This window comes from Diplotaxodon limnothrissa, linkage group LG3 (assembly GCF_057381915.1).
Source record: "Diplotaxodon limnothrissa isolate DT_005_m linkage group LG3, D_limnothrissa_male_GT1.1, whole genome shotgun sequence".
Classification (NCBI taxonomy): Eukaryota; Metazoa; Chordata; class Actinopteri; order Cichliformes; family Cichlidae; genus Diplotaxodon; species Diplotaxodon limnothrissa.
Genome location: NC_140598.1, coordinates 60,226,679 through 60,245,787, shown reverse-complemented (window position 1 = coordinate 60,245,787; position 19,109 = coordinate 60,226,679). Strand labels below are relative to the sequence as shown.

Here is a 19,109-nt window from a genome sequence, read left to right as displayed (position 1 = left end):
ATGCTTGGAGATGAGGCTATGTTAACTCTGGTCATTTGGAGTTGTGAAGAATGTTGTCCCTTCATCCTGATGCTATATGTTAGGTCACATGAAGGAGTTCTAGTTGGGCAGGTAGCCAGAATTATTTTTTTTTAATGAAAACATAATTTGGTATTCCGTCACTGACAGACGCTAGGGCACTGTTAGCATTTTGTCATTATGTATAAAGGTGGTTAGGAAGTTGACTAGGGATCTAAACGTCATTCAGAAAGCTTCAGATGTTCTCTGCAGAGACAGCAAAGTTAGGAGCTCAATGTTAATGAAACCTTAGGCTACAGTCCCATACACTGGCTGGCACAAATCCGTATCCTAATGAAGGAAAACATACAGTCTTTCTTTTAGTGTTTAACTTTGAAAAAAAAGTAATATTCATATTTCTATTTCTCAAAAGTTGTAGGCTGCGACACCATTACTGGGTTGTACTGTAACTGTACTTATTCAAGAGGTCGAAAGTTGGAAATTTGCAACTGGAAGCTCCCAATGAGAAATGTATAGCCCACTTATAAAGAGCAGACCAATATAAAACAATCCAAGATGGCGGAACTGAATGTAAACAGTAGTAAAACTTCACATCTGCACTGCCACTGTTGTGTATTTTTGACTCATTAAAAAGTTTAATATGTGCATTGAAGGACATATCCTGGTCAAAAATGACTCCAAGGTTCCTCACCGTGTTACTGGAGGCCAAGGTAATGCCATCCAGAGTAAGAATCTGGTTAGATACCATATTTCTAAGATTTTCAGGGCCGAGTACAATAACCTCAGTTTTGTCTGAATTAAGAAGCAGAAAGTTAGCGGCCATCCAGGTCTTTATGTCTTTAAGACATTCCTGCAGTTTAGCTAATTGGTGTGTGTTATCTGGCTTCATAGATAGATAGAGCTGCGTGTCATCTGTATAGCAGTGAAAATGTATGCTATGTCTTCTAATAATACTTCCTAGGAGAAGCATGTATAATGTAAACAGAATTAACCTCAGTGTGTGAAGAGGACTCTCCATTTACATGCACAAATTGGAGTCTATTAGATAGATATGATACAAACCACTGCAGTGCAGTACCTGTAATACCTACAGCATGTTCTAATCGCTCTAATAGGATATTATGGTCGACAGTATCGAACGCTGCACTGAGGTCTAGCAGGACAAGCACAGAGATGAGTCCACTGTCAGAGGCCATAAGAAGATCATTTGTAACCTTCACTAAAGCTGTTTCTGTGCTGTGATGAGCTCTGAAACCTGACTGAAACTCTTCAAATAAACCATTCCTCTGCAGATGATCTGTTAGCTGTTTGACAACTACTCTTTCAAGGATTTTTGATATGAAAGGAAGGTTGGAGATTGGCCTATAATTAGCTAAGACTGCTGGGTCTAGAGATGGCTTTTTGAGTAAAGGTTTAACTACAGCTAGCTTGAAGGCCTGTGGTACATAGCCGATTATTAGAGATAGGTTGATCATATTTAAGATCGAAGCATTGATTAATGGCAGGACTTCTTTGAGCAGTTTTGTAGGAATGGGGTCTAAAAGACACGTTGATGAATTACAGATACAACTCCACTTGAGGCATACAAACCACGCCACTCAGTTCTATTTAATGCTGCACTACAGAGTCAAATGTGAGAGTCTGGTATAAATTAATTTTTTCCACCAAAGCACCTCAACAAGGAAACTGAACAGTGAAGGTATTTCTGATCGGGTCACTTCTTGAACCTCATACAGCTCACTCCAACTCAACTCTGAGCTGTTAATAAACACCATTTCTACACTTTTGTGTAGTTGGCTCTGTGTAAAAACAACTTTCCACCAAACCGTTTCCTTCTCAGCTACTATTTCAACATACCTGCAGTCTTTCACCCGAGGGTCTTTTCTCCCTCACAAACTTTTTTCTTCAGTTTCTCCCCGTCTCTCCCATTCAGTTCATTTTCCATCATAGTCAGCTAGTTCAGTTTAGTGCATTGTGGCTAAATGTGCACAGAGGTCCTCCAAAGGAAACCCCACCCAGACCTCCTGAGAGACGCACACACTGTAGCCATCGCAAAGCTTTCACCAAGAGAGAAAGCACATGCTTAGATAATTGTGTCTTTAAATGCGTACAGAGGACAGAAGGAGAGAGAAACCTTTTTTTTATTGTCTGAAAATCAGAATCCGTATTTTTCTTTTCACTACACACAGACATCGGCAAGGTCAGGCGGTTCACACCACTGTATTAGCAGAGTAGCAGGTGGCCTCACAGATGGAGACTGGTATCACCGTTCACACCAGTATATGGTGTCTATTAGTATCTTGCTGAGATTGGCTGGTTGCTCAGGTTCATGGTCACGCTAAAATACAAAAAATCATTTATCTAATCTCTCCTAACACTTCTGTCTTCATTCTTCTAGATCTTTTTAAATCATTTTAGCCCCACCTGTTTGAGAAAATAAATCTACAGTTTCTATTCATGAAAGGAAGCCTCTGGTAAAACATAGGGTGGGGTCCCACATCATTTTCCTGTAGTTGTGGTTTGCAGACACGTGCAGTATTTTGGCAGCCAAAAGAAGCAGTTTCAGTTATCTTCTTTCTTTCTTTCTTTCTTTCTTTCTTTCTTTCTTTCTTTCTTTCTTGGGTTCACACAAAGTTGGAAAAGAGAATGTCAAAAGAGTGAGCAGAGAAAGAAAAAAACAAGGTTACTCAAAGTGGTTCACAGCAATTAAACACCATCCTCTATCTACCTGCCACTGTCTGTCACTGTCCTGCTCCATCAGTCACATCTCGCCTCTGCCATCAGCTCCATCAGGACTGGAGGCAGAAGGGTGCATAACCAGACTTAAAATTCTGATTGTGGTGGAAAATATAAGGCAAAGTAAAGGATCGTGTTGTTTTCTTCTTTTTTTAGCATCTGCTCTCATTTCTTTGCTATACCCTGTTGTGTAGGTCTGTTCTGTCGCCCCATATTTTTTCCTGCCTGTTTTCTTTCACATGAAGCCACATGTGCTTATGGTCCTCTATGGTTTGAGGACAGAAGTGTGTGGGTGTCACTGAGCCTCTTTCAGACATGCATTCATGCAATCTAAACGGGCTGGTTTCATGTCTGAATGAGCACCCTGGTCATTTTTCTGTACAAGTCACAACAGCAGGCACGCACAAGATTACCACTGCACATGTCTCTCAAGCTGTTTGTGAGTAGCTCACTGAGAAACTGGAGAATTCCCTAAACAGAAATACCATCTACATAATAACATTTATCCTGACCAATTTGTTTCTAATTTGCAGTAATATTAATAGATGGTTGTTTCCAACATTCACGCCTGAGTTTTCTGAGACATTACCCAGCATAAATTGTGCCAGATTGGACATTAAGCAGTGATAATCCTTCCAAGTCCCATGGACAGAGTCAGTTTAATATCAGTTGGAATCCATATAACAATATTTGCAGTCATATATCCCGCCCCCTGCACACTCCATCCAAAGAACACCCTCGCCTGAACCAAACAAAGTATTTCCAGTAATGAAAAAGCATCTCTAAGGGTCAGCTTCCTGTTGTGTGCTGTGTGTATAAAAGGGCAGCTTCGGACAAAAGTGAGGTCTCTGTCTCTCAGCTTGTGTGCAAGGGTAAGCACAGCTCTCTCACACAGGCTGACCTTTCTTGTTGTTCCTATGCATAATTGTATATGAGAACACAAATAGCAGCTTCTTGTCTGAGATCAAGTTTTTTTTGTAGTGAAAATATTTCTGTTGTCTTCTGCATGCTGCACTCTATTTGACATTGCCCAGATTTTCTATATGAATACAGGGTGAGATGCACAAACTAAATGTTCGTGTGGTTGTACTTATTTGGGGTCAATGCTATGGGTTCCACAAGGTTCATCAGTCTTTAGCCCCTATGGTAAATGTTGTGCATGCACTTTTACTCCCTCAATCACTGTCAGGTGCATCTCACCAAAACCAGCAAGGAACAGAATGACAGAATGACATCACTTTGACACATGCACACAAAAAACAAAAGCAGTTTTTTGATTCCTGGAGCTTTTTAGTGTTTTTTTACTCGTTATTAGCTGTTGTCATTTTTAGGTCTTATAAAAAGTATGCTTTGAAGGAGATTATTTGGTGCATCATCTTTTCTGGTTTCCTTTCATTTCCTCTAACCCTCTTCTCTCTTATGTGCCTCCATGAAGTGCAGTCTGCAGAGTGCTTCCTCTCCTCTGTCCTCTTGTCTTTTTCAAGTGCTTCAAAGAAGTCACCCAGCTGCCATCCTCTCTGGCTTTCTGTGTCTTTCTCTTCCAACTAACCACCTGCTATTTCCAGATTCTGCTTGTAGTGAGGCAGTTGATCTTTTGCCGTCACTTTATTTCCATCCATTGGCCATCTTCAGTGTACCATGGCTGGTTTGGAAATAAAACCAAAGTTTGTAGTTTTCTATGTCATTCATATACGTATCCCCTGGTTTACATAGCTGTGAATAATATCCTTGGTTTCAATTTGAATCTGGTTCTCAGATTTATTGAACTGGGATGGGAACAAATCTCTTAAGAGACCTTACAGTCATGGTAAAAAAACAAATTGCACCCTTTTTCAGTTATAAGGTTTTGTGTATCAGGACTTAATAAAAAATAATCTGGTCCTGAGCATGGCTTAAAATTAAGTAAATACAACATCAGATAGCACACCGCATGGAATATGACACTGTCGATATTTATTCAACACAAACTAAGCCTATATCGTCAAAGTATTTACTTTATAGTAAGTGAGCAGTTGGGGTGTTTTCTCATAGACTTCTATACAGTCTGATGTTTTTGCAACCTGACAAGTCTCCCTCTGGTTGCCAGTGGAAAGATTGCAAGCTTTAACACTTGACTGCTAAGATTCATAGGCTAAGTTTTTTTCTGTGGTAGCTCCATCTGACTTAAGTATATCTTGGTGCTAATTAATGTAGCATGTTGTGTTCAAATATTTTTCACGTTACATCCACTTGCAAATAAATTCTCCAGAATCCTGTAACACACCCAATCAGCCATCAAATATGAATAGTCCTATTATTCAACCAGCTCTGTAGTATTTCTTGTTCTGGCGCTCCCTTTTCTCTCTCCCTTTGTTCTTCCTCTTAAGATGACAGCTAGATAACAGGGCTGTTCTTCCCCCTCATCCGCTTGTACTCTTCAAGTGTCTGTCTTCCTTAATTGTCCCCATGACCGCATGGCTTTAACACAAATGTCTGTGAGGCAACTGGGTCACACAGCGGCTGGTTTGTTGAGTGCCCGTGTTTCAGACCATATGATCAATGTCCTATTTGTCACAGTCTCAAAGTACATCAGTGAAGTATTCATCATTAACGCTCACACAGACGTACTGACAGAGGACAGAGTGGGTGCTGAAACAAGGATGTCAGAGGGAAATTCCACAGACAGACGTTCATCGACCCTTCCTTTATGTTTATGTACATTTATCAGAGTTCATTTCAGGTTGTTGCTCATAGCTGTAATGCCTCCTCTCTATATTAATTTGATAAGAGTTCAAACAAAACATACTTTTGAGTTAAATGAAAATTATTGCTTACTTAATATCATTTTGAAGGAAACAAATTAATAGAGGTAACTCTGTGATAACTATGTTACTGTTATTTGTATGTAACTGTTAAACGAATGAAATTACTTATTCAAAGCTTATTACTTATTAAAAGTAGTGGCTGTGGCTCAGGAGGTAGAGCAGGTAATCTACCAATCACTGCTGCTCAGTCTGCATGCCAAAGTATCCTTCGGCAAGATATTGAACCACACGTTGCTCTTGATGCATTTGCTGGAGTGTGAATGTTAGAAATAGAAATAGTATTCACAAAGAAATAAAAAGCAGAAGGCACGACTTTAAAGATAAAAGCAGTTCAAAGTAGATTGGTACAGATTGGTACATTGTGCTCATAATATGAAGGAGATGGTCAGCACCAACACTCAGCTAGCCTGTGGTGTTTAAATGATGTTTAGTTGGTACTGAAGTGTTACTCCCGCCAGTCACCATGCGGACAAGTTCTTTGTTTACAGATGGCTTATTCCAAGCTCACCAACAGGATCACTCAGCATTGTCATCGTGAGAACTATTAAAATAAAGCAATTGTATTTAGAAACATCAGTTTCTTAAACATAAAATGATAATTCTCTTTTAGCTTGTCTCATATATCCAGTGAAAATGAAATAATTTAAACCATTATGTGTGACAGGGTTTCCAAAAAACACTGATGGCAAGATAAATCCAGCAAATATAAATGTACATGTTTTACATGGAAACTCAAATTAACAGAGACACATTGAACGCACCTCATTGACTGATGTAGCCAAACAGGAAAGCATGTTCATCTTGGAAGCTGCACTTCATACCTCACAATAAGCGGCTCATTCAAAATCACAAAAATGTTTCCAACAAATATAAAACAAAGAACGTGAAATTAAATCACTGTCAGTTACACTAAATGGCCCAAAATGTGCCAAGATTTCTTTAGCTAACAGGTGCTGATGTAGCCTTCTGCTGCTGTAGCTTCTGCTTCATTCCTATTGTGGGTTCAGAGATGCTCTTTTGCATACCTAGCTGTAGCATATAGCTTTGAGTTATCGTTTCCTTCCTATCAGTCCAAAGCAATCTGGCCATTCACTCAATTAGTTGACATTTTCTCCCTTTTGGACCATTTCAGACCGTTCTCTCTGGACTGTAGAGATGGTTTTTGTTGGAAAATCCCTGTAGATCAGCACTTTCTGAAATACTCAGCCCAGCCTAGCTGACACCAACAACCGTACCACATTTAAAGTTATTTAAATCTTCTTTCTTCCCCATTCTGATGCTCGGCTGAAAAAAGCAGACATTTTATTCACTTAATTAACAGCTATTAACCACAGTAGAATACACTACACATAATTTATGTCACCCACATGCATCAGGTAATTATCTGGTAAATGATTAAGTTTAAAAAAAACCCTCTCAACTTGACTCCAGAGATGATATCTCTGTGTTGGTTATTTTGCTGCAGTCATTGTTTTTGAAGCAAAGAATTGTCTATGTTTGGGAATATGGGATAATAATTTTGATAAATGTACTTTAAGTGATAGAACCATATCTAACAGATGACTAAGACTTCTAAAATTATAGACCACATCTACAAAATTAAGATCCAGGTTAGAACATTTGTGTCCTGTTCTTCAGTGGTGGGGAAGTTAAATGGCTTGTTTTGCATAAAATTTAAAATGTTGCATATAAATGTTCATATATATGTTGTGATTGCATTAAAGGAATTTAAATGGCTAAATATACAGGACATAATTCCAAACTATTGATGTGCATAGTAGCATACTTTAAAACCCCCCATTTGCATGAGCTCTCTGGAATTAGAAAATGACTGTCAGAAGCTTTCATGGCATTACAGGCCACAGTGTCCATCATGCTGATCCATATCTCTATGAAGGGGTAAAAACAGGGCTCCATGGAAGAGCTCAGCTTTCTCTTCTAATTGAGCATTAGTGTCATTAATTTGAACTCACAAGCTAATGTTGCACTGGTCAGCGGTCATGACAATGATGTGCTCTTCCTAATGCACAGAGTAAAAGGACGTTTTACTGGACGTGGAATGGAGATTTAGAAGACGCGCACACATAGAGTCAGCAGGGTAGTAATCTCGTACATGACCAAGGTGAAAAGCAAAAGGAAATAGTTGCATTAGTGCATTAGTAAAGATACACCAATGTGTTTGGTGTTGCAGGTGGCCAAATCCCTTGGCATCTTGCAAAAAAACTGTCGGTCAAACTCAAAATGATTTCTCCTCCCGCCCTTTTCTGAAAACAGTCTTGTGGGAAATTTCAGCAAAATCTGAATTCATTTCATTTTCATCGGCTGAATTATTCGACTCTTTTTTTTTGTGTATATATATGTGTGTCTGTGTGTTTGTGTGATCATTTTTTTAAAAATTACATCCCTCTAAGATGTCATCGGAAGCAACTTAGTTGCATCTATTTGGTATTTAATCACATATGAGTCAGGAGGATATCAGAGAATTGGATCAATGGAGACAGACGAGGAACACTAATGTAAAAGGAAGCCATCTTGCACTTGACTGCGTTTGGTAAGTCAGCATCAGATTCATCAGCTAATGAATGTAACCCCTCACTTGTACAGCACTTTGGTCAACGCTCCTGTTGTAATTAAATGTGCTATATAAATAATTAAACTATTAAACTATTAATGTGCGACTTATGTTAAAGAAACAGAGTTTCTGCTATTTGTGCAATCTTATTTAACAAATGCATAGAGACTACAAGACTGAGAGGGATACAGCTGCTATGGGATGCTGCTCAGTATAAAGTAGAGACACTTTTAATGTTTGTTTTGGACTTTACCAGGGAAAATAAGTGGCTGTTTGTCTGTCTGGTATTTGGTGCAAGGAGCAAGTGTGCAATGGGCTTAAAACACCTTTTTCAGTCACATCAGCTTTCTGTAGCTGCTGGGAACAGGTTAGTGAGTATATACCCAAAGTTTTAATACCATAATAATGAGTTGAGAAAGAATTATACTTGTTGATGTGCAAAAGCGTCTGATTGAAGAGCAACTTGCTATGGGACAGTTGGCCAAATAGAAGTGGAGGTGTAGGTATACTTTTGACCCTGTGTGGATTAGTTGTGTGCCCATTAAAGATGTCTGCTGTGCAATCATTCCACCCTGGAGAAAAGAACAGTTCAAAGAAGTGATTAAAAGCCCAAAGTTACCATTAAAGTGATGTCCATGATGAGTGGATATAACTGTGCCTTTATTAAACTTAGATTCGGAGTGTTTTTGTATATTTTTGTAAGAGAATCTACAGTTATTATCATTTAAAAACACGGAAATGATGTGTGCTAATGTAAAAACACATGACGGGCTCTTTGGAAGAGAAACCACACCCTAACTAGATACGCATTTCTCATACTAAAGCAGGTTGTAAACGTTAATGAAAATGTGAGTATGGATGCTGTTTTATTGTGTTTCTTAAATAGAGCTTCATAATTCTGTCTTTAAGTACCACATTTTGAAATGTGATCTCATCCATATGTAGTATTGAGGTTTATTCAACACACAATTGTGTGTTATGCTTTTGCAAAAAAATAGTTTTGTGTTAAAAATGAGCATGATCTGCAAATATATAAAGTTGCAGTGCACTGAAAAGTCAAATGAACGTTTAAATTTCCTGTTCATGAATTTTACAGCTGACACAGAAACTGTTTATTTTGACATCTTCACATCACTTACTGTAGATCTCACTCATTTATTAGTCACATTTTTAGTCTTTTTGCTGGATTTAAACACCACGGTTACAGTGCAGTGCTTAGTGTAAGAGGGGAGCAATCATAAATCCCTTCGTGACCACCCTGACTTTCTGACATCTGATAGAGACACACACACACTTAATGAGATTCGACTGCCACCCTGCATGCTTACCTCAGCATGCATGTCATGGTTTATCTTCTCAGGTACACACACACACAAGCAAATGCTAATGAAATTCAGGAGCACTATTAGACTTGTAGATCAGCGGGATGGGTCACTTGCTCTGACTCACAATTTAATGGCGTCTTGGTGTGTCATACCACCAGATCACAGAGAACAGAAACAGAGGGAGCGAGAAGAGATAGCGATAGGAGGATTTAACGATAACACATAATTGATTTTTTTGATCTTGCACACTTGCAATAAACACACACACTTGGTGAACCGAGCAGAGGGAGATCTGTGTGAGGATTTAGCAGTGTAAACACATTCTTCATGAGCGCTGATAATCCTGCCAAAGAGAAACAGAGAGCATCATTACTTCAGCTCATTGCCATCTCTCCAAACACACAGACACATATATCAGGGTTAACTACTTTCACCTATTCTCTTCGGTCTTCAGTGTATTGCTCAGCAAAGAGCAGACACAAAGGGTGCATCTCGAATTATTTATGCCGCAGTGAAAAGGAATACACCTCATTTTCTCTTTCCTTTTTCCTTCTGGATGGACCACACAGCTAGAGTGTGGTCCACCATCCATCACCCACCACACCCACCCGTCTCTTCCCTAACTCATCTTGTCTTCATCTGCCTCCTCCTCCTTCCTCCTCCTGGTCTTGGTCTTTCTGTATTTATACTTTCTCCCCTGTCTCTTCTGTATACACCATTCTTTCTCTCTATTCGTCTCTTTGTTCTTTTAGACTCTTTCTCTGCAGTCGCTGGGTTTTTGCTCAGTAACATTGCAGTGTTGTAAAGTGAGATGCACTGCTCGCCCCGAGTACCAGAGAATTTCCAAAACTTCTTTATCCGTGTTCAGAGCAAGAGCAACATAGCATGTGTCAGGACAGTGTGCTTTCCCTGACACATAAAAGGACAACTTGTAAAGCTAAAGTGTCATTAGTGCATGTTTTGTTATCCTCTAAATCCTCCCTCTCAGCCTTCATCCTTCTCGGCTTCACACAGCAGGAATCCTACCGCAAGTGTCCATCAGCTAAAAAAGTAGCAAACCTAATCTCCCCCTCCTCCCCCACCCTCAGAGGATGTACTTATTTCTAGATAAGGCACTTTTGCAAACTTTGGCCAAGAACCAAAAATATCTTCTGTGCTGTAGTTCCATCTGACAGATGAAAGAAGCATCGGCATATTTTAGTCTAGGAATTTCAACTTTCTTACTTTCTCCGCAGTGCTCCTCACAGGATGAGATTAAGCACTTTGCCTACTCTTCTCCATCCTCCCTTCTGTCAACCTTCTCCTCCGTCCTTCCTGATCTCCTGCTCTCCCTTTAGTCCCATTAGTCATGTCCTGATGGCTCATTAACTATTAAAGAGCAGAATGAGGGAAAGAGAGGAGAGGGGCATTCTGCAAGGCTTGCCTATAGTCATTTGGTAATGGATATCAGGGGGTGAGATAAGCGAGAAAGCAGGAGATGAGGGTGGAGCAAGTCCGTGGGGTCTCTTTTGCTCGTCTGATGATGAGTGGGAGTCATCAGGCAAAAAAGGAAGACAAGTTAGGCCTTTTAGTATGTTGCGTCCTTTGGGATGAGGGAAAAGCTCAGAAGCAGAACAGAAGCACATTTGTTTGCATAAAAAGCTTCAAAATATAACCATCTTCAGTCTTGGAGGCTTTTATTCATTCTTAATCAGACAGGCTGAAGAAGGCTTTCAGATAATCCACAAACACTGAACCCTTGTACTGATAAGTTCACCGAGGCCATTTGCTACTGTACTTTGGATTTATCATATGTTGCTGCCATCTAGTGGCTAAAAAAATCCTTCTTTGAAAGTTGGGGAGTTGTTGAACAAGTTTATAAAAATGTTAAAAATGTCAAAATACAGGTCAAAGAGAATGTTAGTGTCAGTTTGTTCTAATTGACATTGTTTAATTAACATATGTCAAACTAATGAAAGAGGTTAAAATCTTTAGAACAATGCACTTATCACATACAGAGCCTCAGACAGTCTGATACAGCTTTTTAACACTATGTGTGTGCATGTGTGTTTGCAGACTCTCTGATGCTGGGGACAGAGGTCGACCTGCAGCAGGTGGAGAACACTGTGTTTGCCATAGAGACTGTGTTCAAGGCATGGCTTCAAGAACAGGGTGGAGACAGAGAGCACCTTCACCTCTTGCTACCAAGCCCCATGGATAACCTGATTCCAGGTTAAAATCTACAGCCACACACAGAACTTGAACACACTGATGTTTTAGGAAGTCAGAAATGCATTACAGTTTATGACTTTAACAAATACATGAAAGAAAGAAAGGTTTTTAATGCACATAAATACAGCCACATGACAAATACAGTTTTCACATGACTCTGTGTAGTCGTGAAAAAGTACAAATTTACAGCTTCCATAGAAATTAAGAGGGTAAGTTGCAGCCAGATGCTGCTAATCAAATGCACTTCATTACCTGATCATAAGCAAGTGTGAGCATCTCATTAGGAGCAGAGGTTTTGGCAGCAGAAGCAATTGTTTCTTCTGTTGAAAACCCTTCCCAGTAGTAGATATCCCAGCATCTCCAAAGTGCTCAGAAGAACTCAGACTCTACAGACCTCAGTTAGTGTGTTAAATGTTAAAGTTCATGGCAGTACAATTAGAGAAAGCCTAAAAAACTGGGTTGCCTGGAGAAAGCCTCTTCTTTCTAAAAAGAACATGGCAGCATGGCTTAGGTTTGTAAAGCTACATCTGAACAGTGTGACTCTTGGAACAGTGTCCTTTGGACAAATGAGACTAAAGTTGAGATGTCTGGGCACCTTATAGTTACTGGGTTGACCACGAACTCCTCTGAATACAGAAGTATTCTAGAGTCCGATATGATCTACAGCAGAATAGCTGAAAAAGACAAGATTTTAAGTTTTTAAAGGCCTCAACCCGACCCGAGAGCAGTTTAGAAACAAATATCCATAAACCTCAATGAACTGAAGCAACATTATAAAGAAGAGTTGGCCATTCATCAACAAACACCCTAGACTGGTCACCAGTCTGTCACACAGAGACAAACCATTTGGACTCACTTTCTCACCTATGGGGAACTTAGAATTTCTACAGTTCTAAGTTCTACAAACTACTGAATCATGGCGTGTACTTTGTTTTTAACATGACTGCATGTTTCTGTTGCATGTGCAGTGTGCGTGAAGTGTGACATGCAGGAGCGCATGATAAGCCCGGCGCTCATCCCGCTGACCCCGAACCTGGGAGTGAAGACTGAGAGCATTCGGGACTTCCTGCCTGGCCCTAAGGGCTTGGCCAATCAAAGCCCAGCACCGCAGACACTGAAAGTGATCAAGTAAGCGTGGGCATCGATGCTGAGGGCCTTCGAACTATAAGCACAAATAAAAGTTTTTAGGATCAGCTCACAATCACTTTGTTAGGAGAAAGGAAGACTTGTGTGTGCAAGATCCAATAACACGCGTTCTCTGAATGCACAGCTCCTTTGTTTGACTTGGGAGCATCTGAGTGCACTTTGTTCTGCTGGAGTTAGTGCTCCGAGGCTGTAAAAGCAATATGAGCACAAAGTTCAGTCGCTTTTGTAAGGAACTTTGTTGGCCTCGTAAATGTACAATCAGCATGATGGACGAGGAAACCAGAAGATAAAATATATTCCAGAGGACAGGAAAATGCTCATCGTAAAAGTCTGACAAATGAATAAAATCTTTCATACCAATCACAAAACAAATATGGAGAGTTTTACAAGCTTGTAGGTCAAAAATAGCCTCTGTGGACAGTGTCATACAAAAAATGAGCTACATTTGCTTCCTACAAAACAAACTCGTCATGTTATTTTAAACCTCACAGGGATTGTGGACACATGAACTGAATGTAGCGCAGTACATTTTCACTTTCTTCTCTTTCCTACCTGTCAGTAGAGGAATGTGTACGTGCCATTTTTTTCTCACAAACTCATGCAGTGCACTGAAGATTGTTTCATGGGCCAGCGCAAGGCCAGTTGCAGACACACTGGTGGTCCTGTGCTGGCCCATGTGTGGGCCACCTCTGACAATCCTGATCTGGACCACCAAAGGGCCGTCACTCTTTCCGGTATGTAATCCATGTGTAGGTTGTGTGCAGCCACGGGCCAGTTGCAGACACACTGCTGGCCCTGTGCTGGCCCATATGTCAGCCTAATGTGTACCTTAATCAAGCCATGTAATAACAACATGTGCCGGAACATAATAGTGCAAAAGTAACATGAAAAACCCTGTTTAGACAAGGAATGTACTGACTCTTTCATAGTGCTTTTCTACTCTCCCAGATTACTTAAAGTGCTCTATACAACATTCACACACTTTCTCTAAACTGAGCGCTTCCTAACTGCATTCATACTCTTGACATGCGGACTGGAGAAGCCAGGGATCAAACTACTAACCTTCCGATCAGTAGGTGACCTGCTCTACCTCCCGAGCTACAGCCACCCGCTGGCAAAGATGAGTGTCATGGTCCTGGGTCGTGCGACCCAGTGTTTTGTGTTTAGTCTATTTTGATGTTTATTGTTTGTTTAGGTTCATTAAGTTATTCCAGCTCATTTGTAATTATATGACCCTTGTATTAAGCCTCCCTTGCCCTTCATGTGTTTATGTCTGTGTGTCTTGTGTTGTCAAGTTCATGCTGTCGCTTCTGTCATCTTCCCCTGTACTCCGTCTCCCTGGTTCGTGCGTCTACCTGTCATGAGTCATGTCTGCGTGGTTATGTTTAGTTCATGTCATGTCTAATCTCCATGTTTCCTGTTTTACTTTGAAAGTCTGTATTCAAGGTCAGTGTATTTAGTTTCACCTCTCCTGTCCTGTCGTTAGGTTCATGTGTGTCAGCTGTGCTCCCATGTGTGGCCACTTCCCCTGATCATCCCTCATGTGTATTTAGTCTCTGTGTTTCATGTAGTCTGTGTCGCGTCGTCTGTGTTCCCACCCTCCGTGTTGCCATGCCCAGTCTTTTGTATTCCAAGCCATAGCCTTACCATAGTTTGTTCCCAGTTTAGGTTTCTGTTTAGTTACTGCTCTTGTGCTGCCCTCATTCTTGTTTGTTTCTTTTGTGTTCATCAGCCACAATAAAAGGCTCGCTTTTGTTTAAAGTTCACTCCCGTATCCTCACTTGTGTCTGCACCTGAGTCCTCCTCACACTCTCCACACGGTCTGCCACTGTGGACCGTGACAGATGAGTAAACCGTCACTAGGTTTTGGATAAAGTGTACAGTCACAAACCTGTCAAACCTTATTTTGAAACGTTGGCTACTATAGCAGTATTGCAACATGGCATTTGGTTCTTCTAATTAAAATAGGAAAATAGGAACATAAATAGTGCAATCATTGCCAGACCTGGCCCACATCTGGATTGACATACACCCTGCTGTGACACCAGTTGCCAAGTCTGGCCCAGACTTGTTTTCTATGAGCCTGGGCCACATAAACCAAACCACAATCGAGCCAGATATGGCATGCCATCACATAGACATTGCCATCTATGCCGGGCCTGGCCCATATCTGGATGACATACGTCTTATCATGCCAGAAGTCAACCAGCAGTGCCGGCTTGATACCAGATCCGGGCCAGACCTGCCTGCTGTGTGGGGTGGTAATGTTTTCATGCAGTTGAGGTAATGCTGAATTTATTTCCAACTCGGTGAACAGCTGATGTAATTTTTCCCTAAATGCGCACACGCATGCTACACACACGCTAATGATAGAAAGCAGGCGCTGAGGTAGAAACTTGATTTGCATTTGTTTTACATTTTCAGGACCTACAGTAGGAAGTAATGTGCGTTTGTGTGAACGAATGGGCATTCGTTTTGCATACCAGACGGTTGGAAAATTGTGCTGTTTATGTACTTGAGTTAGAAAATGGGTCACACTGCAAACGCACCTCAGCAGGGATGATGTCATTCTCTCTGCTCATGATGTTTTCCATATATTTGCATACTTACAGTTTTCTGCTGGAGCTCATTTCAGAAATGAAAAGGATTTCATTGTTTTTTCCATTGTTGGCGTGTGTGTGTGTGTGTCTTTCAGAGTTCTGCGTGCAGACGGAGTGTGTGAGAGTGTGTTGTACGGCCTTCCGCTGGTGATCCGCCCAACCACCTGCTGGCAGCTGGACTGGGATGAAATGGAGAACAACCAGAACTTGTTCCATGCCCTCTGCCACACACTCAGGGTGTAGTTTCTGTTTTTTCATCTTGTGACAATTGTCTTTATTAAGAGAAACTGACATTTTATGGCCGCATGTGATGCAGAAGTAAAACCCATTTGACCAGTCTACATGAAAGAATTTGCATAATGCAAATCTGGTTCCCGTTTTAGCGAATGTGGGAACGTGGGAGTCATGGTAGAATAGAGCAATCATATTCATGTTTGTGCTTTTGTTTGACGGTTGTGATTCTCAACTCATACAAACCAACACCAAAAACACTGGAAAGTTGTGCGAATTCAAGTACAAATAAAATGCAGTGGTTTGTAAATTTCATAAATCCATATTTTGTTTACAGCAGAACATAGTAAACATATCAAACAGAGAAAATGTGCCAGTTTAAGAACAGTATTAAATAATCTTGTGGTTTATGGTAGTAACACATCTCAACAAATTGGGACAGCTCCATGTTCAGCACTAAAAAGCATCGCCTATTTGTTTAACAACAGGTTTTTTTACCCCTCGGCTATAAAGGGCTGATGGAGTATTGACATCAGTCTGCTGGGGGGGGTGTGCAGAGGTCACATTTTCTGAAAATGCGATTTCTTGAATGTGATTGATTGATCATACTTTATTCATCCTGAGGGAAATTGGGTTAAGGCTGCCAGCCGTGCCAGCGCTGTCTTACTTAAGAACGAGGTGACAGAGGACTTTCAAATTGATAGCTCAGGTGGATCTACTTAAAAATCTCAGACATGTTAGAGGTCAGAGGTCAACTTTTCTGAAAATCATCTAGAATTTTTAATTGTTACCAAAGGTGCATCTAGGGTTAGAGGTGGCGGGTATTTTTAACTGTCTGCAAGCTGCAGAGACCGGTTGCTTCACATTCGAGAGAGGAATGTTGTCCCGTTCTTGTCTGATAAAGGATTCTAGCTACTCAGCAGTCCCACGTCTTCTTGTTGTATTTTCATTTCATGTTTTCAACTGGTGAAAGGTCTGGACTGGTGGCAAGGCAGTTCAGCACCCAGACTCTTCTGCTGCGAAGCCATGCTGTTGGATTAGCTGCAGCATGTGATTTAACATTGGCTGAAAATATGACTGAAATATGCAAGACTTTTTAAAATGATAATGATGATAACAAGCTGTCAGGTCTCTGCTCTTTAGTCTGGATGATGTAGCTTTTTTTCCCCAAAGGAATTTCACAATAAATTCATCTGACCACACAACAGTTGTCCATTTTAGCTTTAACCCAGAGAAGAGGTTTCTGGATCATGTTCACATACTGCGCAACTTCTTCTCTGCATGATAGAGACAGGAAGGGAATTTGTGGACGACTCAGTGAACTTTCTGGAAGTGTCCCTAAGCCCATGTAGTCAAACATAATCATAAAGAGCTGGTACCGGTATGTCCTAATGCATAAAAGCTCAGAAATGAAACTGTGTACTTTATATTTACATGATTCTGAGTATCTGTAAATAAGAGCCACATTGAGCCTTTTTCTGTATTTGGATTCCAACTTTACCTCAGATATAATGGCTTATATCCCTCAACTTTAATACTTCTTTGGTTCCCTATATTAATGTAACTGGTGCTAATACACTACTGAAGTTAATGTATCTGCTTCTGCTTCTGTTTTTAACACAGTGCTGCCCGAGAGCCCAAAGATCACAGGCATACAATGTGGATTTTCAGCCTTGTCACTTGCACACAGAGATTTCTCCAGATTCTCCGAATCATTTGATGATATAATGTACTGTATATTATTGATGAGATGTTCAAAGACTTCCCAATTTTAATGTTGAGGCTTGTTATTCTGAAAGCAATCCCCGCTTTGTAGATGCAGTTTTTTTGCAGAAAGGCGAACGTTTGTCCATCTTTACATCTAAGAAACTCGGGCTCTCTAACGTGCTCTTTCTCTGTTTCCAGTTAATATAAATAGTTCCAAAATGTTCCTCCAGCTGTTTTTCAGTAACACTTTTCCAGTCTTTTTGTTGCCCTGTTTTTGAGATGTGTTGCTGCCATTAAATTCAAATGTTCTCTGTTGTTTTTTTCATGAAATAGTCAAATGTCCCAATTTGAACATTTGCTGTGTTTAAGATATGTTTACATTTTACACAGCATCCCAGTGTTTCTGCAGTAATAACATAGCATAAAATTGTTTGGACCGTTTGATCGTCTTTTCATTTTAGCTTGTCAGCCTTGCAAGATTCTGCATATCCCTCCACGGTTCGAAAAGTTTTTGATTTCTCTCTTTCAGAGTCGTGACCTGTTCCTGCTGCTGCAGGTGGAGCCGGCTCAGAAGTCTGCAGCTGGAGCCTCAGGTCCATGTGTGTATTTGTGTTTATGTTTATGTGTGAGAGAGATGACTGTTTATCAAGGTCATTCGTGAACAATCATAGGCCGCGTGTATGTGTCCAACACAGGTGTGTATTCCCACTACATCCTCCAGCCATCTCCATCTCTGTCCCTGCTGCTGAAGCCTGTGGTCTCCAGAGAGTTGCTGCTGCCGTGCTCACAGCTGGTCTCGGCTCAGGACCCTGCACATCACGCCATGCAGACTATACAGGTTAGATGAGCTCCGGTTGCTCTAAACAATTTAGAGAAGTAGATAGAGACACTGAGAACCTCAAAGCAGAAGTTGATGATTCAACTTCAGTAATCTATCAGCACTGGTTACCTTTACATTAATACAAGGCAAGCTGTGAGCCAAGTTAGACAGACATCCTCACATCTGAATCTACAATACTTTGGCATACAGAGGTGTTCATGGTCAACTCTGTGATTGCAAGCTGCCCGGGTCTTGTGCCTGCAAAGCGAGCCTAAATCATCACGCCTCCATCTCCATGGTGAAAGCTGATATGAGGGGACACTGTGCATTGTGGCCAAACATCTCCACTTGGTTCTCACCTGTCCAAAGCTGTGCTGTTCTTTTTAGGGAGAAAATGCCTTCTTATGACAGCCTTTACAAATAAGCCGCACTTGTTCAGTCTTTTCTAATTGTACTATCATGAACTTTAACATTTATCATGCTAACTCAGGCCCATAGATTCTGATGCAGCTCTAAGAGTTACATCTTCTTCAGGTGGATTTGCTGCAACGTCCCCTCAATGGAGGATTTCGGTATCATGTTAACACTCGCCTGAATGACCAGTTAACCTTTTAAAGACTGAACCATGGAATCATCATACAATTCTATTTGTATATACCTGGAACTAAGGACCACACCATTTGTTTATATGTCTTCTTCTTCTTTCACCTGTTGGATCACATACCCATCAATCACTTTCTCTAGCATCCTCTTGTGTCACTCCAGCCTTCTTCATGTCCTCCTTCACCACATCCATGAATCTTCTCTGAGGGTTTCCTCATTTCCTCCTGCCGGGCAGCTCCATCCACATCAGCACTGTCTCACTGTCCTCATGTCGCACCCTCACCATTGCCATTTCTTGCTTCCTTCTCTTCTTCCTTCAAAATTCTAAAAATTTTG

At 40.7% G+C, this 19,109-nt stretch overlaps 1 protein-coding gene across 2 annotated transcripts in view; it reads left to right on the top strand.

Moving 5' to 3' along the window:
* Positions 1 to 19,109, top strand: part of m1ap (meiosis 1 associated protein) — a 52,044-nt gene that overhangs the window by 29,861 nt on the left and 3,074 nt on the right. Inside the window, exons 4-8 of one of the 2 annotated variants that reach the window (XM_085351029.1) lie at positions 11,511 to 11,666; positions 12,635 to 12,794; positions 15,508 to 15,649; positions 17,880 to 17,943; positions 18,046 to 18,188. In XM_085351029.1, the coding sequence (XP_085207155.1) occupies positions 11,511 to 11,666; positions 12,635 to 12,794; positions 15,508 to 15,649; positions 17,880 to 17,943; positions 18,046 to 18,188 (665 nt within the window). Of the gene's footprint in view, positions 1 to 11,510; positions 11,667 to 12,634; positions 12,795 to 15,507; positions 15,650 to 17,879; positions 17,950 to 18,045; positions 18,189 to 19,109 lie in introns of both variants that reach the window. The other variant, XM_085351028.1, reaches the window with a different exon arrangement.